Source organism: Petromyzon marinus, chromosome 41, assembly GCF_048934315.1.
Source record: "Petromyzon marinus isolate PM22_M1 ecotype Great Lakes invasive population chromosome 41, UKy_Petmar_22M1.pri1.0, whole genome shotgun sequence".
In the NCBI taxonomy this organism is placed as follows: Eukaryota; Metazoa; Chordata; class Hyperoartia; order Petromyzontiformes; family Petromyzontidae; genus Petromyzon; species Petromyzon marinus.
Window position 1 is genome coordinate 5,447,836 of NC_133707.1, and position 24,476 is coordinate 5,472,311.

The 24,476-nt window shown below is 51.3% G+C and overlaps 1 protein-coding gene across 3 annotated transcripts in view; it reads right to left on the reverse strand.

Moving 5' to 3' along the window:
• Positions 1 to 24,476, reverse strand: part of LOC116951004 (glutamate receptor ionotropic, delta-2-like) — a 211,749-nt gene that overhangs the window by 129,784 nt on the left and 57,489 nt on the right. For all 3 annotated transcript variants that reach the window (XM_076073274.1, XM_076073273.1, XM_076073272.1), the window contains exon 3: positions 20,016 to 20,171. In XM_076073274.1, coding sequence (XP_075929389.1) covers positions 20,016 to 20,171 — 156 coding nt within the window. The remainder of the gene's footprint in view (positions 1 to 20,015; positions 20,172 to 24,476) is intronic.

The window sequence follows — 24,476 nt, forward strand, 5'->3', positions numbered from 1 at the left end:
CGTTTTTTTCTCCATCCTCACCGCGCTCAGGACAATGCATCCACACGCAGTTGTCCCTTCTCTCCCGTTGCTTCCGACGACAATGTCCCACGCTACCACGTTGCCACGATCAGCAAACTGACGGGACCATGCGCAAACCCCACCTAAGAGTCAGCCCGCGACCAACGACGCACGGCCATCAAAAGCGTACTGCCGTCATTAAAGCGTTCTGCGGCATTTCAGTTCAGGGCCGTTTGCTCATCGCCACGAGGTCTCTTTTTTCGCGGCGGCACTGCCAATCCGGCACGAGAATCGGCGTAAATCCCTTTAATTCGCTCCGTCACGCCGGTGATGACCGCTCGCCCGCCCGCCCGCCCCGCACGCCGAGCGATGTCCGCGCTCTGCGCGAGGGACGCGGAGCCGGGGAAATAATAATAATAATTTCACGGATTAGAGACGAGGCCAGGGCTCACAAATTTTTGTCCGTACCATTAAAAAAATGAAATCATCATCATCATCATCCCACTACTGACGCGGGCGTACGCCCACGTCTGCCTCTTGCCCCGGGCGCTCACATGCGCGGTGACCTTAACACGTTTCATTCGGGGGGCACATCGCGTTCCAGACATCTTGCAGTCTCGGTGGGCTCAAAAGGCTCAAAGTTTTGTTTCGCCAGGTGATAGCTCAAGAGACCAGCAATCGAGTCGGATTTCCAAGAGTCATCCCGATTGAGTAACTCGCAGAATAATATTATTGATTCGTTTGGCGCAACCGCGAATACCTGCACAGTGGGCAGGTATTGTGAGAAGCCTCGCGATCAGGATTCCTTCCTGTTCAACCAAAGTACCTTGATCTATTCAGTAATTGATGGCAGGATTGAACGGATTACAAACAGCAAGGGTTTTCTGCTGAAGCCGGCCGATTCAAATATAAATCTATTAAACCAGCCACCTTTGTTATTAACACTGCCTTATAATATAAAGTATGCAAAAGATGTTGCGACTATAACCTGTCTTTAAAATAAGACTGATTGCCTGAGAGGTCAGTCCATTAATTATTGCGTGCTCTCAGGCGGTGATGTTACATAACAGAATTGCTGACGTCATATATATGTTTTCATGCTCATGCGAAAATGCCAAAAGCGGCGGTAGCTATCTCGTGTGCACGAGGTGCAGCTGCACACACCAGGGCCCACGGCCCAGAGGGGCCCAGACGCGAGGCTACGACGTGAAGGATCATCGAATTGGGGCGGGGGGCGGGTGGCTCAGGAGGGAGGGGTCCGTGGGGAGCAGCGGGGGGGGGGGGGGCGGCGGGGGGCAGTTGATGTAGCGTGGCCCGCGACAACAATGCTGTAGCACCGACTTCCAACGGAAGTTTCTTAATTTTACACACGTCGCGTTCTGCGTCTGCGCGCCCGCCGTAGCATGCTTGCGGGCGCGTGCGCCAGAGTCGCCGTGTCCATCTGTGCGCGCGTCTGCTGTAGGCGCGTTCGTGCGCCGATCGCCAATTAAAATCGATGCTTAATAACGAGACGTTTCGATTGCGCCTCTGCACCGTTGGCACCGTGCTCATGCAACGTACGAATGCGTGTGTGTGTAATTTGGACTTCTTTCGCACCGTTCGTAGTCAACCGTGCTAATCGGGAACGCGGCAGAAGAACAACAAGCCAAACACATAATGAGTTTTCAATCTAGATTTGGAAGCTCCAGTGGCTTCCGAATATTGGAAGGAAGGGGCGTTCCAGATGGCCGCAGAAGCGCATCTGTAAGCGCGCGATGCGGCGACTGCCGTCTTTGTTCGACGGGTAGCCAAGCCAAAAGCCGCTGCTGCGAGAATGACCAGAGTTCACATGATCGTTTATGCTCCTTTACGAGATCAGCAATGCATTGCGTGGTTCATTTGTGGCAGGCACTTTGTGTGTAATAAGTGCGACCTTGTAATGCGTGCGGTGTTCGATGTGGTAGTCGTAGACGAATCCATATAAGAAGCATTTTCAACCTCGCTCCCTCTCTCTCTCTCTTTTGTTGCCAGATTTAGTTTTTGTGTGCTGATGCTTTCTCAACTCCAAAAAAACAAGGCCAGTCCCTCCAGTGCTTCCTGCCACCAATCTCCCACCAAGAAACAATCTCGTCTCATGGAAATAAATAACGAAATTAATATATTCCTTTTAACCACGTTTCCCCCGGATGCAGATGTGGTCCGGTTTCATATCACGGCGATGGCCTCCCCATCTGTTCGTGGCCGTTTTAATTTTGCGTACGACGTGAGTCAGATCGGGGCAACAACACAAATATCTTCCCAAAAAAAAAAACACGGCTCTCAATGCTATTTTAAAATTTAAAATAATCCCAGGCAGTTCTTGTTTCCAACGCTTTGCGGAAACGACTGCGCGCGAGTCACTCAACGTAATTATCGCGTCTTCATCCAGCAGTGGATTTGAGCATGGCTGACCATGGCCATGATGACGGTGGCCAATAATGGGCACTGCAGCTACGGGAGTAAAACGAATGCCAAAAAAAGACAATTCCAAACAAACTCTTTTTAATTGTTGTAACTCACGCTGTGATACATTCCACATTAAATGCCAAGGGGCGAGTTCCTCTCACGAGATTTACATTGTACATCTCTGCTTGGTTATTAGTTATGTTTATAAAATGTCCCTGCTTTTTGTTCAATTGCAGCCCCTGTAAACCCGCCTTCCCGTAGAACGTGCTGGCTACTATCATACCAGCCGCTCTTTCGCAGCCCCTGTAAACCCTGCCTTCCCATGTGACCTGCTTGCCCTCCTTGGCCGGATCGCCAGTGAAAAAGAGCTTCAATGCGCACTGAGCCTCGCCCGAAAGAAACCGACTGACCGACTGGATTATGAACGCAACGCTCGCCACACCGCACGGGTTTTAGCGGCCGTGCCGTACGAGACGCCCGACGCGGTCTGGGTCGGGGTCTCGTGCCGCGTATTTCTCCCGGGGCCTGACGTTCCACAGAATATCAAATCACATGGCCGTCGGGCCGTGCGCGAGCACTTTGACGTCGTCGACTCTGAAGAACGTCTCGAGGGCAGAATCGGGATTCGTCAAGAGCGTCGAGCCGGAACCGCGGCGAAGCCCAAGTTCAAATCCGATCCGAGCACGTGACATGCATCGGAGAGCTAACCCGGTAACGACGTTAGTCCAAAGGTTCCAGCCCCCCCCCCCAACGTCGGCCCAACGTCACACGTTTAACTGGGTACACAGTACAACCATGGGGTAAAAAAAAAACTATACGGAACGATCACCTTCGTACACAAGACGTGGTCACAAAGGTTTTAATTATATTAACTCCTGATTTAAAGCTTTCGTGACTGCAGGGATTGATATTCTTGGTTCTTTCGGTAAAGTCACGTAGAAGGGAAACAATAAAATAATACAAATATAGGATAATCAAATTCTCACGACGTTTCGACTGCAACACAAGCAATCATCATCAGGTGTGAAAACCACATAAAGAAAATTTGAAAAAAGTGGCGGTTTTTTTACGTTACAAAAACGACAGTTTTTCAATTTTTTAACGTGAAAAAAACCGACACTTTTTTCTAATTTTCTTGCTGTGGTTTTCACACCTGATGATGATTGCTTGTGTTGCAGTCGAAACGTCGTGATAATTTTATTGTTTTATATTTTTATTATTTTATTGTTTCCCTTCTACGTGAGTTTACCAAAAGAACCAATAATATATATTAACTCCTGTGGCTGTAGTGCATTGTGTGGCTTTGTCATTTGGTAAAAAAAAAAGGTACACGGAGTGCCCTGGAAGGAAATAAATATATAAAGCTGACAGCAATGTTTCCGAAAAACACATTATCTCTGATACGTTGTGTCTAAATTATAACCGCCACAGGCGGACGGGGTTAAATCGGGGGAAAAAAAGCGTGGCCACGCCACGCGTGATAAACTCACGAGCACGACACGTGTAACAATAATAAAACTATTAATTAAATATTATTGACTCGATTTTAATTGGCGGGACCAGCTGTCGCCGTGTCAAGCATGAATATTAATTTTATAATTTAGTCATTCGTATGCCGGCACTGATAAGGAGACGACGCTTTTTTCTGAAAACGTCGCAAGAAACAAAGGTGAGAGAGAGATGGTCAGGTGATGGCAGAGGTCACCATGTGGAACCAACGAAGCTGAGGGGGCCTGGGTTAAATCTAGGCTTGAGCCGCCCGTGGTTAAACTGTATTCTCAAATTGCATTAAAACTATAAACTAAAATATTGTTTTTATTTTACCAGGTAAGGCCCACGGAACTATGTGGCTATTTTGCAGAAGCGACCCTGGGCCACCACAAATGATAGCTCAACGAAATGGCTCATCACCATGTGGAAATTTATAGCAGACAAATAACCTCAAAGCATGTTTCTTAGACATGGAGGGAAAAACCGGATGACCCGGAGAAAAATCCACGCCACCACGGGGAGAGAGAGGGTCAGGATCAAACCCACAACGTCCTGTATGCCACCATGGCACCCATATTGAGCTGATTGGCACCTTCCGCTCATCAATAACCGCGTGTAAAAGAAGACATCGTCACATTAAATGTGAGTTTTAAAGTAATTTGGTTAAATTCCAAGCCGTTAGAATAAAAAAATCTACATTTATTTTAGCTCTGACGGCCCCCTCGCCAAAAGCATAAATCTTTCAGTAGAGCGAACGGGGTGGGGGGGGGAGTACGCCCTGGTAGGGTAAAGATAAACAAATCTCGATCAGCTGTTCTTGCAGTTGGGCCCACGGATAATAGGAGTAGCGTATATCGGGGCAAGGGATGCTGCCGTGGTGTTACGGTCAGCACGTTCGACTTGCGATCCAGTTGTCACCAGTTCGCCCTCCCCCCGCGGTGCAAGTTTCTAGAATCCCCCCTCCACCTCTGTTCACCACAACGGTGTAAACGGGTTCACCACGGTTCATCGACCGGCAGGTTCCGTGTGCTGGGGTAAAGTGTGAGTACTCCCACATCTTCGTAGACATTTGGCCAGTGTGGAACAGCAGGCCGAATACGATTTGAGGGGGGGGGGGGGGGGCGGGGGAGAGGGGGCGGTGGCGGCCGGCTCTGTAAATCTCCCTCGAAGTGGAGGCCCTACCGCCAGCAGTGCTGTGAGTCAAGCAGCTGCGGGGCTGTACCTTTGCCTTTCATCTTAGGGCCACCGAGAAATGTTCACCGCATTATTATAGTTGCAAGTCCTCACCAATTGTGCAAATGTGCAAAGGGCATCTGGAAAAACAAAACAATTATAGGAATACTTGAACGGGGGGGGGGCGGGGTGCGGGAGGCGGGGGGGGGTACAAAGTTGGCGTTCAGTCTGCTGGGGGGGGGGGGGGAGCTTTCTGCTATGATGCCGTAGAGGGCGCCAATTAAGCGATCGTTTCTCGAATTGTAGTATTTGCTTGAACCCACGCGGGTGCGCTAGGGCGTGCCAGCGGCCTCCCTTCGAGAGCCCCGGGGGAGCTTCTCGCCGCTGATCGCTTTCGTTCCTTTCATTTCAAACCCATCCAAACCCTTTCATTACCACTACTACTTGGGCCACGTGGCCGTGAGGCCCAGCCGATTAAAAACTAAACTATTTAGGTAACACCGACTGACCTATTATGTATTTTTCAGAAGTGACCTGGCCACAGATGATAGCCCAACGGAGTGGCTTAATACGTGGAACTGTATAGCAGTAGCCAAATACTCCAAACGCACGTTAACTCGGAATGTGGAGGGAAAAACCGGAGGACCCGGAGAAAAATCCACGTGACCACGGGGGAGAACGCGAGACAAACTGCAAATATGCAGCAGGCGTCGATGTCGGAGATCGAACCCATGACTTCCTGCATACCAGGCGAGGGAGATGACATCTCGCCTTCGCAGCACAACGCTGGGGAGGAATCCAGAGCGATGGCAGGGCGGAGGGGGTTTGAGGGGTTGGGGTTTTAGAGCAATTTGGGCGATGAAGCAGCCACGTGAGGATCAAGGGGCTTGGAGCGTGGAGGGAAGAGAGCGCTTTAGAAACTGCGCACGTGTCACGGTGAATTGATGGCACGCCTGAGTGTAAGGGACATTACGTCCCCAGTGGAGCAAACGAGATTATTCCAACATTAGATGTCGTTACCGCTGAATAATAAATGTAGCGTCTAACTCACGGCAGATTATAATGGGATGTCTGTGGATGTAAGTACGTAGGGTCTGTACTGTGTGTAAAAGTGTCACGGTTCCCTTTGTCAGTCTGTTTCGTCCGTGGACCAGAGCAGAAATCGGTACCACCCAAGGCAGCAAAACTTTGGCGGCACGCGTGCTTTCATACGGCCAATGTTCGTCAATTCTTTGATGTATGTTGAACTTCTTTCGCATCGTACGTAGCAAACCGTGCTAACCAGGGGGGCGCAGGGGAAGGACAACAAACTGATGACCCACGCATGTCAAGCGGTTACCGCACAAGAAGTTGGACCCAGCGATGCCACCGCGACCTCACGTGGTATTGATGTGTGAAATATCTGGTCCGGACATCGGTTTGTGCGCCTTCACGTCTTCTGCATATTCTTCTTCCTAAGTCCTCCTGCACAACCTCCCCTCAATCCAACCTGATACCACCCCTCCCCACCCCCCCACTTCACCTGTCTGTACCTTACGTTGGTTACGTTGAACTTCTTTCGCACCGTACGTAGCCAACCGTGCTAACTGGAGGTGCGGCAAGAGCTGCTGGTGAGTAGCGACTATGAAGGCCGGTACAGCACACGATGGGGGGGGGGGGGGGCAGCATCTCTCAGTGCCCCCCCTCGTTATCCACCACACTGTTGCTCATGGGGCGATCGACGTGGTAACGGGTTCAGTGTCTTACCCAGGGCGACGCTCTGTAATTATCAGCAGACGTGCTCTTTCCACTGCCGAGTGAAAGTAAAGTTTGGTGTCTTAATCTCAGGACGTGCGGTGTGTGACACGTCGCCGCTCGGGAGACAATGACGGCTGGGCGTGGTGCTGTTGCACCCAAACCCCACGTGTGCCACGGTGCCGGCCTTCATAGGTGCTCACTAACAGCACTTGCCCCAACAGTCTGTTAAGGCTTTACGGGGTGGGGGAAGTGGGGGGATCTTTGTGTTTGGGTATCTGTGTGTGCACGTGCTTGCATGCAACCGTCTGGTGGAGCAAGTGCCGACGATGAAACCCACTGCCATAGCATTGCAAATCCTCAAATCCCCCAAAACGCGTCTCAACCCGAGCCCTGGAAAACCCGGGGCGGAGTCTGGAGCCTCCTCAACCTGGAACCCACGATCGCCAAGTTGCTCGGTTCGCTCTCTGATCGGCCAAGAAATCCATCCGACCACGGCGCGACACCAAGGGCAACAGCGATCCCTTCGTCGGTGGCTGAAGTCCGATGCGCCCGCAAGGTCTAAAGGAGGGAAGATCTGTCGGCACGGCGAGCTTCAAAACCGCACGAGGCACTCGGACGCCTGGATTCTGATTTCTATTAGCTACTAAAGCTCTTATTTCACACATGTCCAAGTATGCGCGGCTCAGCAAGTAACAACAGCAAGCAACAGCGAAAAACGATAGGCGTGCAAAATAGAGGCAACGGAAAGCAAGTCACTAACTATAAATAAGAGATATATTGATTAACTAATTCATTATATAAGTCGATCTATCAAGATTGGGCTAGGCAGAAAAAACCAACAACAGAACAACAGTCCCAGACCACACCAAGATAACACCCCACAGCAATAGCCGTAGTCCCTCAATTAAATGGCACATTAACACTGAACTATCGGCACGCACGGGTTCACGATCAAAGTCGCAAATCACATTTGCGAACGCGACTGCCGTATCTGGCAAAGGCCGGGGGGGGGTTCTCTCGGGCAACCGCGAGGCTCCCGTGGTTTGGCGAGACGGCTTGGGGTGTGCAGAGGCTTTGGTCAAAAGGCAGAATGCAAATCGAAAAGGTATGGAGATTTAGGCATCATTTCCCGCTGCGCCACATCTGAAAAGGGGCTGGAAACTACGTGCGAAGCTTAAACGTTGATTTCGCTACACTACACAATACTCCACGCCGTGTCAATGGGGGGGGGGGAACGATCGTTCACCGAGATATATACACGAAGATGCAACGGGGGTTAACGTAGAAACGCACATAGGTCGTTAAACCGTATCGCGCGTGTGTTTTTGTCTGTGGCCACGCACACGCTGGGACACATGCAGAGGGTAGAGGTCGCACTGCCGCAGCTTGGACGTGTCAATAAAAAAGCATCGACTGCACGTGTTATTATTTGGAGGTCCGTCTTGCATCCCATTTACATTTTGCCAAGTCATTAATTTCCAACGGAAATTTGTTTTATATAAACAGTATAAATATTGGGCTCGCGTACGAATCAATAAACACCTCGCCCCCAAAGGATGATGTGCCCCACCGGTATAACGCAACCACTGGCTGCCACTGGCACACACAATGAGCCATCCTTGTATGCGCGTATGTTGAACTTCTCTCGCACCGTACGTAGCCAACCGCGCTGATTATCGGAGGTGCAGGGGAAGGACGAAACAAAAACTAAACACAAAAACGGTTCTCAAGAAATTAGTTTTCAATGCTTGGAGACACGCTTGCGGAGACAGCAAGAGGAGCAACATGGATCACAAGACAGCAAAGTGCGGTGGGCTTGGAGTGAGACACAAGACGCATCGCCGGAGGGCAACGATGGCCGATGGACAAGTCTGACAATGGAGTGGCAGCCAAAAAGAGAAAAAAAAACGATCATGCCTGGGAGGATTACAGCCGTGGAGACGGAGCGATGAGATGGGGGCTCACGTAGAGAAGCGAGATGGACTGTGGCATCGCGAAACCGTGAAGGATGGTGAAAGCAACGGGGTGGGAGGACATTACCCATCTTTACTGCGTGTGGGTGGACAGAGGCGGCGGTGGGATTCAAGCAACTTGCCGATTGTTTCAACTGCCGCGACTGCCGGGAGAACAAACCGGCGACCTTGAACAGGTGACCTGGAACCGGCGACCTTGAACAGGTGACCTGGAACCGGCGACCTTGAACAGGTGAACTGGAACCGGCGACCTCCAAGTCGCAGGTCCGGTGGGGCGCTGACCGACCGTCACAACGCCCTGTCGCAGCGCCCGGCTCGTAAACGCAAGGGAAATGAAAATGCAAGGATTTATTTTTGGACCCTTAACATGACGCCAAATCCTTTATCCAAGGTGACATGCCATTTGCGCCTTCGCCAACGGTGAAGAAATTAAATAGATTTTGCGCTCGCCTGAGCAATCAAACAGATTTTTTAAATACATATTATTATTATCATTAACTTTGTGCAGCTCACAACAAGAAATCAGCTGCGCGGAAAAGTGCTCGGTTAAAAAGCGCTCCCCGCATCGCGCGGAAGCCGTTTTGATTTAAACCACCGAGCGGTCCCGCGTGTGCCGACGCCCGCGCTGTTAACAGAGGCGGTCACAACCGGGGAACGGGAATCGTAATAATAATAATAATAACAATAATACATGATAACAGTCATTTACAAAAACCCAGAGGGCCACTCTTTACAAAAAGTAGGCAGCAAAAGATATATATTAAAAAAATTCAGGTCGGTGGGGGGGGGGGGGGAAATCGGTAAATAGAATAATTCTGCACTCATTTCAAAACAAGCAAGCAGGTGACCAGTCCAATATTTATATTCAGCGTTTGAAATGCCAACCGGCAGCCCTTGTCCGCCGCATACATTTGGCGGCGATAAGTGCAAGCTCGCCTAAATCAAAGCCCGCTGCGTTGACACAGTGTCTGGCGTGCGCGTGTGTACCGTGTCAGCAGCCTCGCTGCTTTAAACCCTCATCTTTATCTTAGCCCCCCCCCCCCAACCATCCTCTTGCCAGGATTGTGGATTTGCCACTGGGGCTTCGGGCAACGCCGTACAAGTCTCATAACGTATTGCGCAATAATCGTTGCCTCGCGTAGTTGGCAAAAGAATGTAGCGTTGCAAAATAATTGAGTTGACCCGGCGGTTCCACGCCAATTTTATTGTTTCCACGTCCCATTGGCCGTAGGGCGGCTTTCCTTTGGAGCGCATCTTTTTCGGAGCGTCGGTTCAACGAGACGAAACCTTCTAAAAGGGGTTTCTGCATCCAGCGTCTCATCAGCAGGGCCGGACTTGCTTCAGCTGAAGCTGGGCCGGGACCGTGTTGAAGCTTCAAGGCAAGCAACCCTATCTGGTGCAGTCTCAAAACCGTCTTCAAAATATCTCCATCACGTTCCAACGGTACACACAAGACAGACGACACTCAGTGGGAGACGAGGGGGCTGACACCCCCTTGACCCCCCCCCCCCCCCCACACACACATTTGTCAGCTTAACACGTGCGTTTACTCTCCAACACATCGGTGTGCTGAAGCAGTAACTAATCGGCACGTTTTGCTTACGTGACAAAAACCTTTGCAAATCGGCCGTGTCGGGTGGTGGCGGGTTCAGCGTCACGTTTATTTATAGTCACACGATCTAACCCCTCCCCCCCCCCCCAAACAAAACTCTTATGGATACTACGGTTGTGTATGACCCTCACAAACACTTTCAACTAAGTCACGCCGCAGAACCGATGCTAGGAGAATGTAGCCGCGCGTGAATCTTTTTTGTCATGCGACGTCTCTTACGCCGTGGAATAACGTTCCTTCTTCTGCCCCACGTGCATCTGTCCCGCAGTCGTCCGACAGGGCAGATAAGCCAGGTCATACGAGTTGCGCCTTCATGAACGCGCGTTCATTAACGGCGGTGATCGCACCTCGTCGGTGATTGTAAAATGTGAAATGTTTGGTCGAATTCGTAACGCGGTCAAACGCGGCGCCCGGCGGGAGCGTGGCGGACGACTGAGATCGCCGTGGACCTCTCGCCGGCGGGCGACGCGGAGGTACCCAGGGGAACAGCGGTTATGTCAGAGCGCCGGCGTGGATGCTATTAATATGTGTGAAATGTGGAGGCGGGCAGGCTGCCTCACGGGTCAGCGACACCGATCCAGCGCCCACCGCGAGCTTGGGGGAGGGAGCTGTTAAAGGGGGCTGTAAAAGGCGCAAGCCCTGCCGCTTGCTCGCTCTCACCACTGCTGCCGGGAGAGCATCCGCCGGAGGAAGACCCAGAGAGCTTCCCTACGAGAGTGTACCCACGATGGCTCGTTGTTTCACGTTGGGCCCAGACGTCTTGGAAGAAGTGGGAGTAGCCGCACTTTTACCCCACCACGCGCGACCTCTCAATCGACCAGCCGTGGTGCACCCATTGATACTGCTGGTTGGACGATTGTATTTAAGCATATATTGTTTATACATCGATATAAAAGCTATGCGTTCAAAAATATATATGCTTACCTGAATAATCCGTTCAGATTGAAGGGTGTTAAGGGGACAAAGTGAGAAGTGATTGGAGAAACTCGACCCCAGCGTTTCAACTGCCGTGCCAGGGAGGTGGGATTGAACCTGCGAATGCCGGGTTGCAAGTCCAGACTCGCTGACTGCCTCGCCATGGCAGCATCCTGGGTTGAACTCCAGGTTTAATCCACCCTCGACAAGTCCAGTGAGTTGAGAGTCTTAGCCCCGTTAGCAGCGATGGCTCGTGAATGTTTAATGTTTTTTTTACGATGTTATTTTATCAGGCAATATTCCCGAACTGGATATTCTGCCAACACATCTAGCTCGTGCGTGAGAGTCAAAAGTCACCACCTACATTCTGGACGGGGAATCTCCAAAAAGGCTGGGACGAAAGAAGGAGAGTGAATCAAATGTGCTGTGAGAGAAATATAACAACAAAAATCTCGAGAAAAATCTCAGCATGATACTCTGCGAGACACTCCTTTACAGATATCACCTGGCTGTCTCTTACAATTTGTGAGATACTGAAACAAATGGGGTGTTGTGGCCTAACCGAGAAATGGGGCCCCTTATTATTGACGCAAATGAGCCATCGCTCCTGCGCTATTCCCGTGGAGCCTGGCGCCTCTTTACGACATCTCGAGACACACGGCTCTCTACATGACACCCAGATACCTAGAGGATTTAGGATTTCGGGCTGTGCCAGGTCCCGAGCCTCCGATATTTTTTCGTTCTTTAAACCCATCCGCATTAATCTTCACTGTTACCTTTCGCTGTCCTCACAGATTTCGCTACCTCACCATTTGATCACCGAAACCAACCGCACCTTCGCTGAGCACGGTTGGCTACGTGCGGTGCGAAAAAAGTTCAAAATGCATGCATACATTGTCGATTTTTTTTTTCCAGAGCCATGAACGCTTGACCCCGAATTTTGGTGACGCTTACATTTTTCCGCCGTTTAGTCGGTAAAACGTTGCCTCCGCCCCCTCCACCCCCGTCAGCGTTGGGTGGTCTCGGGCAAAGTGTGGTCGCAGTCGTTAACAACAAAAAAGCACCAGGTAAGCGATCCGATGGTTATGGAAATAAAGACAGAAAGCGCATCTCCAGAAAACATATTTCAGGGTAAAGATGACTGATAGGCAGATGACTCAAACTTAGGGACCTTGATATTCCATCCGACATTAAAAAAAAACTCCTGACGTTCGCAGTTTTTCTAAAATAATATATATACATATTTACACGCAGCCGCTGTTTCAAATATTTATGCACATTTTTTGGGGGGGGGAATATATATTTTTTTGTTTTCACCGCAAAATTATCCCGACTGTGTTTTGACCATGATGCCACGATGAATATTGTTATCTTGTTTCTCTTGCAGACCAGCGAAAGTCTCGGCCCGAAAGAATGGTTCACAGATGCAGATATCACAGCGCTACATCTGAGACCCCTTCAAAGTGGCCTCCACCCACTCTCCTATCGACGGTCACGTTTTCCGCAAGATGATATTTCTCAATTCTCAAATCTGGAATTTAGCCACGTTAAACTAGCCACATACATTTTGGGCCACATTAATTGACTAAATGACCCTTTTGGGGTCGTGCATTCACCGTCCTAGAATCGGAACCAAGATCCGGAATAATGCAGACGTCCAGAACAAACACCTTCATTGGAGACTCAAATTATGCACTTCCTCCTGGCCCTTGACATTCCTCCTCCATGGCACGTGTGTGGCTATCAACCGCCATCGGAGTGGTACCAATGGGGCCGATGCGCGCACTTCTCCTTCAAGAACGGAAAATGAAAGACAAACCATGGTCGCGCGAACCGTGGCCACGCAGCCAAAACCGCGGAGCAAATATAGTAAGCCACTGTAGTCTGCACTCCTTCAGCAGAGGGGGGGGGACTGCAAAACTGCACAAACTCTACCTCCTGAAGTCCTCTCGTCGCGGCTAGCAGACCTCGAAATTGGCATTTAGCCCTCAAACATATTGCAGAAACAAATTTAATGTGATGGGGTGGGTTTTTGTGTGTGTGTGTGTATGCAGTCATTTGTGGCCAGGCTGAGACCGTCAACTCAACAGATTTGAGAACCCAAATTAATCACAAGCAGCTGAAAGCCATATTCAAACCCAGAATACCAGCATTGCCGAATCCGAGCCAAGACTGTACACGTAATTGGCATGTCTTCACGTGATATAACCATACGGTCTCACCTAACCGGCTGGCTTGCACAGCTTGACTTTAAGCAGTTCTGCTGATTCGCATGTGAGTAGAGTCGCACACCTCCGGAGATACAAAACACCGGGACATTTCACGGGGCTGGAAAGTCTCTCCCCCCCCCCCCCCCCCAATACCGTACGAGAGGGGAACACAAATGCGCAAGGCTTTGCTTCGCTGCTGCACTTTACATTCTGTCTTCGTCATTCTCGGTGACCCGGGGCCACTCACTCTTGCAAATGCGAACGCACTGTGGTCTCACGGGTTCCCACCTGGTTGAAATGAACTCAACTTGAAAGCGTTGTATTATCAATACGCGACTGACAACAACAAAAATAATAAACGGGGGGAGGGGGTGGGGGGGACCCCCCTCTGAACGTCCTCGGGGGAGGAGTCGACAGATGTCCGAGGACATCTGCTGCCACCAACGAACAACGGGCACGGTCCTGGGAAAATTAGGACAAGTGGCAACCCTAAAAGATGATGATGCGGGTGGCCACGACTCGATTAACAAAAGTGCTGTCCGTCTGTCTCCATTTGAAATTTAGAATGTAGAATGGGGGGGGGGGGGCGGTCGTGGGAGAGGGGAGGGAAGTCCGGGTCGAGCAGGAGGCAACGAAGAAGATTAAGATGCTTTATCGCGTAAGTGTGTGTGTGTAATGAAAAAATTTCCGCTTTAAAAAAAAATAATAAACTCCAGCTGGCTGAGCTCGACGAACAATTCATTGGAGACGTGGGGGGTAAGGGGGGGGCTCAACAAGAAGTGCCCCGACCGCCTTCACCTGGCACGCGCAGAGACCGACGGGGCAAGACATATGGCCGATGATTAAACCCACCACCTCATTGTCTGGCCAGATAACCCACCCCACCCAAGCCCCCATCCTCCGCAAACGGAGAGGCAGACTCCGAGCAATAATTTCAACGGTAAAATAATAACAATAGCAATGATGCTAAATGATTAATAATGTTTACCAAAAAAGAAAAAAAAGGTCAGCAGATTGCTCGCGACACCGCTGGCACGAGGGCCTCCAGCAGACAGAGGCTCTGGAGAGTTATTCTCAGATTGTACTTTGGCCTCCTCTTCCACTCTGGACGATGGCCGAGTTCCCACGCTTCCACCCCCGCCACACGCTACATGCCGACCGGCTCGTTGCAATTACTGGCGAAACGTCGTGCGCAGGGTGTACGCGTTGCGAATTTGCTCTACCACACACCGGCGTGCTGCTGTAACTAGTGACGAATTGTCCACGTTACTGTTTGCGTCACGAATCTTACTGATTGGCTGCGTCGGGTGGTGGCGGGTTTTAACGACACGTTCACATTTACGCGATCTAACACACGAAATGAAACGATAGCACGGCAAACCGCGCTCAAGAATGTTGAAAGAAAAGTTAGAATTCACTCCGCGTAGCCACCCGTGCTAATAGGAGGTGCGGGGGGTGGTGGGGGGAAGGGCAACAAGCTGAAAACCAAAAAGCAGTCCTTCAGGAATGCAATTTCAAACTGGATTTCAAAGTGCATCGCTCCCAGTTACATCCTAATATCGTAATATAGAAAACAATCGACAGCCACTTGTCAATACACTGCTGGATGAGGGTCCCCCCCCCCCTACAGTGAGGGAAAAAAAGTATTTGATCCCCTGCTGATTTTGTACGTTTGCCCGCTGACAAAGAAACGATCAGTCTGTCATTTTAATGGTAGGTTTATTTTGAACAGTGAGAGACAGAATAACAACAAAATCCAGAAAAACGCATGTTAAAAATGTCATAAATTGATTTGCATTTTAATGAGGGAAATAAGTATTTGACATTAGGAGCAAACCCTTAAAGGGAGTGCTCCTAATCTCAGCTTGTTACCTGTATAAAAGACACCTGTCCACAGAAGCAATCAATCAATCAGATTCCAAACTCTCCACCATGGCCAAGACCAAAGAGCTCTCCGCTGTCAACCGACACAGCCGATACGTACGGTTTGTCACGTAAGCATCACGTGCCGATTTGTTGTTAGAAATATCTGTTGTTGTTGTTTTAGCACCTTTCCCAATGCCTCTCTGCAATTGTGGTGCCACACTGCACGAGATGTTAACTCACTCGCCTGGTATACAGGAGGTCGTGGATTCGATCCCAACCCTGACGCCTGCTGTATACTTGGACCTTGTGTGTATCTCTCTCCCCATGGCCGCGTGGAATTTTTCTCCGGGTCTTCCGGTTTTTTAACCCCGCCACATTTAGAATCACGCGTTTAGAGCATTTGGCCGCGATACATTTCCATGTGATGAGCCACTTCGTTGAGCTATCATTTGTGGGCAGGTCGCGGTGAGAACTCGCATTTAGACTGTGGGCTTCATCGTGTGGCGCGCTAACCATGGTGTCACCACGCCACCAAAAATATCTGATGTTGTTTTAGCTCCTTTTCCAACTCCTCTCTGTGTAGCTTCTCAGTATGCTATGTATTTAACCGCTATCTAAATGCTAATTCTTATCTCCATATCCTTATATTTGTGTATGTTCGTATCTGTGGATATTGGGATATGTAGTACATGAGTATGTGTGTTGGAGCATGTGAGAAGATGCATACGAGCATGTGCATATGTGTGTGTGTTCAAGGGAAGCGGTAGTGTAGCGGTTAGCGGCGCTGCTGTGCTACGAACCTGGCGACGTGGGTTCGATTCCCGTCCACCTCCAACACCAGTGACGATTATTTGAACCAGTCCTGGGCATCCCCTAGCTCGACTCAGTCTCAAATGAGTACCTGGTGCGGTGTGTCAAAACATAGCCACTAGGGATACAAAGACGGCCGGGTGTGGTGCTGGCCATCTACCTCCTCGTGTAATGTTCCGGCCTTCATAGGTGCTCACTAAAAGCACTTGGCTCAACAGTCTGTTAAGGCTATACGGGTGATCTTTGACTTTGTTTAGCAGTGGTTAGCATAGCAAGCTGGCACAGTAGGGGGCACAGATGGTGCATATGTCAGTCATCTCATTCAATCCATGGCACCGGGGGTAACGTGATCTCCTAGCCACCGAGCCTAAGCCACTTCAAGTGTACCTCAAAGTGCACCTAGCCTGGCACAAGCGCCGTGCTGACATCACCGCCACTTATTGGCGAGTGGCAGTTGTTGTTGTTGCAGTTTGTTCGCGAAATGCGCTTACAAACCCCGTCGACCCGAGTACAATCACCGCCCGTGGCCAACACCGCTCAAGAATAATCGGAACGAGTCCAGGGCCTCCCCGAGGTCGACTCAGCTTTTGGACGTCAGCATTTTGGAGAACATAAGTGGACCGGGCGTGATGCTGGCCACCCACCCCGTCGTGTGCCGCATTGGCCTTGATAGGTGCTCACTAACATCGCTAGCCCCAACAGTCTACAAAAGGATGGGGAAGGGGAGGATCTTTGTCTTTGCCTCTGTGCGTCAGAATCAGGATCAGAATATTTATGTGTTTATACTGCAGGAATCCGATGAACTATGAAGCTCTTTTTCACCAGATGCCCAGTAGTTGAACGTCTTTCGCACCGCACGTAGCCAACCGTGCTCATCGGAGGTGCGGGGGAAGGACAACGAACTGAACACAAAGAGGTAGTTCTGAAGAAATGAGCACCATGCGCACACACACGCGCGCACACACGCGCGCGCGCACACGCGCGCGCGCACACGCGCGCGCGCACACACGCGCGCACACACGCGCGCACACACGCGCGCACACACGTGCGCATAGACACGCGCGCGTGCGCACTGCGCGTAGACGCGCAGCGTGCGTGCCAAGTGAATACATCTGTGGGGTGGGGTGGGGGGGTTGGGCAAATTGAACATTTGTAAGTTGGCAAGGATAGGGGGGGGGTGATTTAAACGACAGAATTTCACGCCAATCTGTCCGTCGCAAGGACAATACAAACATTAACAATAATTATGACCGTGCATAGAAACCATCCACATTAATCAGACGTGTCTAGCTCCCAGCGTGACTGCCGCTTATGTAAAGGTGGCGGCGGAGGAGGCAGCCGACAAACCTCGACGCGAGACCCTTCTACAAGCAGAAGTTGTTGATTTTTTTGTTTACGATCACGTAAGGCCTACTGAGCTACGTCGCTCTCTTTCAGAAGCGACTTGGCGACCACAAATGACGGCTCAACAAAAGCGGCTCATCGTCGTGTGGAAACTCACAAGCGGTAACCGAAAAACCCGGAGGGCCCAGAGGAAAACAAAAAAGCACGGCGAGAGAGACGCGCAAACTGCAAATATAACAGGCCGAGTGGCTCCGAGGGGGGCGAACGGGGGGGGGGGCGGGGGGGTGGCCACAGGCACTGAGCCAGCGAAGCTCGCATCCATGGGTTGGAATTCTGGGCTTAAGTCGCCCGTGATTAGACAAGGTAGAGTTCACAACGCGCCTGCACCTCCGATTATCACAGATTGGCTTCGTATGGTGTGAAATAAGCTCAACAGACATACGTACTGTTTGTTGGGGGGATGGGGCCACATTTTTCAACTATTTCAGTTTGGCGGTCTAAATAACGATATGTCCGCATGTTCAGTTCCTGAGCTCGTGGTGGTCTGGACAAGGCTGAGATCATTGCACATGCTAACGTTCAGCAAACCGGACGGAATTCTACATCACAGGACCACGCGAACAGGCAACACCAACCTTCGTCCAGCAGTGGATTGATCATGCTGATGACGAAACCTGGCCACGGCTAACATCAGCAGCAAGTGATATCGATCCGTTCCGTGGTGGGGTTGACACTTTCACAGACACGCACTGGCCGGCGTGGCCAAACAAAGCACAGCATGGGGGGGGGGGAGACTTCCATGTGGCAGCGGGTCCATAAATGAGCTGTGAATTATCATCAATAGTATCACAATTATTACAAGTGTCTCAATGCTGCCACTGGTCTTCATCCACTGGCACGAGCGTTACGACCGGGCTGGGTCGGATTGGAACAAGAGCAAGACTCCGCGGTGCAAAGGGAATTCCACGATCCGGAGTCCAACTTTTGCTGCCAACATGTCTATCGGCTGGCTCGCGAAAGCTCCGATCTTCGTTGCTGGCTTGGGTTTTTTTTGCCAAGGCAGAAACGATGATTCCCCTACCCGGTGATAGGGCCCATCGAGCATAGATGCTCATTTTAAACAAGGGTGAGGTGAAGGGGGTCCAAGGGGGGTGGGGAGTGAATGGGGGGCGGGGGATACAATATGAACAACAGAAAAGCGTAACGCGATCAGTAATTGAAGTGAAGCACGTCACTGCAAACCGAAAACAGCAAATAATTTCGAAAGACATACAGGTTGGAACATTCAGCATGACAGCATTCTACTATAAATCATGTTTATCCAAATCAGCTCAAGCCTCTCGTACCTCCGATGAGCATGGCTGGCTATGTACGGCGTGAAAGAATTTCAACATGCATACAAATCGCATGAGATCGCCACAAAGAATGGCAACCGCCCGCAAGAGATTTCTGTTCACGTCATCGTTCACGTCATCGTTGTACCTTTCGAGAATGCATCGCACGGTGGTCTCAACGTGATGTGCGCACACAAGAGCGGAGCGATTTACGTGTCCGTGTTCTTTACGGATACCTCGACGGTTGTTGCGACGCCGCAGGGTAATTCATTTACAACCTGAAAGCGTTTGACAACATGTTTTTTGCTCATTCGTGCAGGAAGAACACACCGAGTCAGAATGGTCCTGCTGCTGCTGCTGCATTGGGGCTTCATATTTGTATGATGCATACCGTGTCAAACCACAGGGTTTACCCCGTATTCTTGTACGGGGAAATTGAGTTTTCAGATCTATATGGCGTACAGCTGTTGCAATACGGGCAAAATATTTTTTTTGTCTATTTGTTTGTGTTTCTCCCTTTTGATGGGACTGTGTAGGATGAACGTTGAGATTTATAAGGAGAACGGGATGACCAATAAGGTCTGAATAGGTCTGTAATAAGATAGGCACCGATAAGAGTTTGACAAGTATGCAGATGATTTCAGCCAATCAATGACGAGTTTTGTTCATTATACACGTGGGAGGTGAAAACCGGAGCACCCAGAGGAGGCAACGCTCAATCCCCGTACAGATGGAAACAGGTGGCGATTAGTCCACTGCCTGTACCGCCTTCTCCTGGCCAGCCACGGTATGGCACCTCCTCCACACAATTTTAACTATTTTGACTCTTCTTTTTATTATACCAGCCAAGGGCCACTGAGCTATACAGAAGCGACCTGGCCACATGTGATAGCTCAACAAAGTGGCTTATCGCGTGGAAATGTACAAACAGCCAAAGGACTACACCATCTCACGTCCCATCCCGTCGACACAGAAGCTGATAATTATTTTCCGATTCAACATCTATAACCATTGCATTAGCCCACCCCCTGCCTCCCCCCCCCCTTCATTTCCCCGCCACCGCCCACCACCGCGTCACTCAGCCCCCCACAGCCCGTAGGCCCCGACTGGAAGGCCGCGTGCGTACCTTCCTGCAGGGCCTGGAAGGGGTTGTCTCCCTCCACGGTGCGGATCGAGTAGGTGATCTGCTCGCTCTGCAGGATCTCCTCGTTGGCGTTGATGTCGGCCACGGCCAGGCTGAACGCCTCCTGGTCCTTGAGCGCCGACTCTTCGAAGATCGCCCCTGGGTCGACGGCACCGGGAAGGGTTCGGAGAGGAGGAGGAGGGGGGGGGAGTAGGGAGGGGAGGAGGAGGAGGCGGCAACAATGTAAATACATAATAATAACTGCAGTCATGCAATGTGGATACGTGATCATGGCCAATACCGTTGATGCCACCACACGTCGTTCCTAGCGCGTTCCACCCTCCTCCGCCAGAACCCGCAGCTGCTGCACGGTAGAGAGACGCTCAGCGGCCCAACACGTTCTGCCCCGACGGTCTCCAACCATACGTTCATTGGTCTACTCTTCCCCATGGTTTCGGGGAGTCGTGGCGACCACTCCGATGCTAGGCCGGCTAACCGGCCGGCCCTCACCCATCCTGCACAACACGCGTGTCCTACCCAGTGCAATCATATCCACAACAACCGCCTGCAACCTTAGCTTCCCCGCTTCTGCATTGCCGCTCCCGTGTTGCCACTAAATTCCGAGCATCCATCTCAGAAGCCTGTGGTCCAATTCATGAAATGCATTCTCGAGCTGCTTAGTTCGGGTCCAGCTCCCTGATCTGTGCAAGAGATATGGACAGCACTGCTGGGCTCTTTACACTCAGACGTTACAAACAAATGGACAATTGATTAGGGGTGTGTAATTTAGACACCGATTACAAATGTAATAACTGTCAGAAAGCTGCAAGTTCCAATCCTGGTTGGGAAGTGACTCAGCCCATCATCGTTCATGCAGAGGCATTAAATTAAGTACCACTTTGTGCAAAGTCAACAGCTGTTGTTTTCCTGGAGAGACCGGCTGCTCCCATGAGAATGTGGGATTTCCACCGCCGACCCAGGTCCACCGCCTGAGCGGTGAGCACACTTTCATTTTCACTGCAAAATCGTCAAATGTCCCTTTGGCCATCGAACTTTCTGAAACGAGGGCAGTCATCGAGCACCAACTGAGCCCACTACATTGCGGCTCTGATACAGCGCGAATGGCTACGTACGGCGCGAAAGAAGTGCAATGTACGTACAACACCAGCACCACGGCACACCAGTGGGTGGTTGAAGCCGGCACCTAACATGCCTGTCCACCTCAATCTCTCCCCGGTTGCCTGCGTTGGCTCCCATTTGGCTGGGGCAAGCTCAGATTGGCACAGGCCTAGCGTCAGAGACGGCCTGTCGCGAGCATCGGGATTTGCATGCTTGAGTGGCGGCGCTTGCTTAAAAAAAAATTTGACGCGGCGACTCATTTAGCGCACTGCCTCCGCATTCTCATCTCGACCACGCCGCGATTGTCCCCGCCGCAAGTGGAGGCCAAGGGACCCCCCCTCCCCCACCCCCATGGAGCTGTCCCAGGTGCAGCATAAGAAGAACGCCGCAACGCCGGCTTGCCAAGTGGGCATTGGTCTGCGCTGGCACAGCGCGTCTAAGGCGGTCAAATTAATGTCGGGCTTTGCGTTGCGGTGTGGAAATGCCCTCGGTGAAAGAGCTTCTAAGCTCAATGGGCTTTACTCAAAATAAAAACTTAAGTAAACATCTGATTCTGAACTTCTGATTATGCGCAGCTTCCCATTATTATTATTGCACATCGAAATAAATGAAAGCTGGCAAGGCAGTCTGTTAAGAGAGCCTCGGGGGTTTGAGAGCCCTGGTTTGTTAGTTGAAGAATGAAATGTGCGCACTGACACACGGGCAAGTACACCCACGCTCTATCCCTCACACCCACGCACGCTCTCTCACCCACCACTCTCTCTCACGATCTATCCCTCACACCCACGCTCTCTCTCACCCACCACGCTCTCTCTCACCCACCACGCTCTCTCTCACCCACCACGCTCACTCTCTCACCCACCACGCTCTCTCTCACCCACCACGCTCTCTCTCACCCACCACGCTCTCTCTCACGCTCTCTCTCTCTCACCCACCACGCTCTCTCTCACCCACCACGCTCTCTCTCACGCTCTCTCTCTCACCCACGTGCGCTCATCCCAACGCTCGCCCACTCTCCGCGCTTTTACTCAGGGTAATTTGAGTTCAATATAAGATTTGTTTTTCCAAAGCAATTCAGATCCACTATCGCTCCCTGGTCTTCATATCGTGGTCAAGCAGACTCATTGCCATCAGTCGTCCACTGCTGGCTGCAGGCCTCCTCGACCCGTAGCCAACTCTCACGATCCTTGCGATGCAATATCATCGACCCGGCCACCTTCGTCTCACCAGTGCCGGTGTTTACGCGCGCCGCACGCACCAGGCACTCATTTGAGGCCGAGTTGACCCAGGGGAGGCCCAGAACCGGTTTGAAATATTCTCTGTTGTAATTATTGGCCGTGAGCGGGAGTCAAACTCGGGTCGCCGGTTTTGTAGCACCGTGCCAAGGGATAAACAGCATGCCGCCCACGCACACACAAAAGACTAAAAAAAGATCCCCCGTGTAGCCTTAACAGACTGTTGGGGCAAGTGCTGTTAGCGAACCCCTGTGAAGGCGGGCACGGCACACCACGCCCGGCCGCCTTTGTCTTCCTAGTGGCGATGTTTACACATCGCACCAGGTACTCATTTGAGGCTGAGTCGTACCTAGGGTAGGCCCAGCACCGGTTCAAATAATTGTCGCCGGTGTTGGCCGTGAGCGGGAATCGAACCCGGGTGGGCGGGTTTGCAGCGCAGCGTCGCGCTAACAGCTACACCACCGCTCCCCACACACACGAAACCAAGCACCCACACATACGTAACACATGATCCCTCCTCCTCCTCCACACACACACAAACACACGTAATAAAGCTACAAGGTATCCCAACAACGGACCCTGAGCGATCTCCAATTGGTGCGCGTGCGTCTTTCGCAGATGACTGGCGGTCGTGGCCAAAAATCGAGAGAGCGTACACTTGGGCTCACAAACACTCCCCTCCCCACGCCCCTATGGAGGAGTCTCTGGCGCCCGAGGGATCCCCTCCTCCCTCCTTCCTTTATCGGTTTCATCGCTCCCGCAGCCGCATCCTCTTTAAGTTCCTGAAGCCACTCGGTGCGGGCCCCCCCTCCCCCCCCCCCCCCCCCCGAGGCTTGGGCAAGCGCCCACAATACGTTTCGTGTCGCCCGCGGCTGCGGCTGGGGGCGCTGCTGCTGCTGCCGCGGATCGGAATCCACACGGTGGGTGCGCGCCAGTTCGATTCCACCTCCCGGTAACGAAAAAAAAACTAAATAAATGAAACTATTAATAAATGTTTAATATTAATAAATAAAGGCAGATTTATTTTCAAAGGCCCACTGAGCTATGTAGCTATTTTTTTTCAGAAGCGACCTGGCCACAAATGATAGCTCAACGAAGTGGCTCGTCGTGTGGAAATGTAAACGCACGTCGTTTCTAAATGTGGAGGGAAAACCCGGAGTACCCGGAGACAAAAAAAATCCAATCTATCAAGGGGAGAGAGACACGCAAACTCAAAATAAACAGCAGGCGTCAGGGTCGGGATCGAACCCACGCACTCCTAGCATACCAGGCGAGGTCGTTGACATCTGACCCTCCTCCCCGCCCACTCTCCACACACCGCTTTCCAACCCCACTGTCTACTGGGCAGTCTAATGGATATGCCAACGGGTCATAAACCGGCATCGCGGGGTCAAGTGTGGGTACTCTCACCCCTTCAGCCAGCGGCGGCGCGAGCGAGCGGTCACAGGGCCGCGGGCGAAAGACTGCGGCTGCGAACCGTTAAAAGGCCGGATTCGTTGATCAGTTATCGCTTCAAGCAGTTGAATAGAACAATTCCGTGAACATTCCCTTTGGTTCTTTCGGTAAAGTCACCTAGGTAGGACAAATAATAGATCACGACATTTCGATCTCAACACAGGCTTCGACAGGCTGTGTTCAGCGGTTTTCCCTGCTGCGATCGTCTCACCTGATGACGGTTGTTTGTGTTTGCGATCGAAACTTCGACTAAAGGGAATGGATCCCTGCAGTCACGAAAGCTTCAAATCCAAATTCCGTGGACAGTTTTCAAATAAAATTCACGATTTTGTGCGACTGCAACGGAGGTTCAGAGGACTGCACGGAGGACCTCGCCACCCGAGTTCGATACCGGGCTGTGGTGAACAACGAGCTGCTCGCGATATCTAAACCGATCCCGAGTTATATCAATTAACAAGCTCAGGTGAATGCCAATTAATGAATTGCGTAGAATTTTTTCAAAACGTGTTCCACCGAGATTGATTTTATCCGATTCATCGTTTCGGCTCGGATGTCGCGACGGGGGACTTGCGTGGCGAAGCGTTGCCATCCCCTCTCTTGCCGCCCAAACGCAAGAGCCGTGTGCCGGCATATGGCTCGTAGATATCCATTCGGC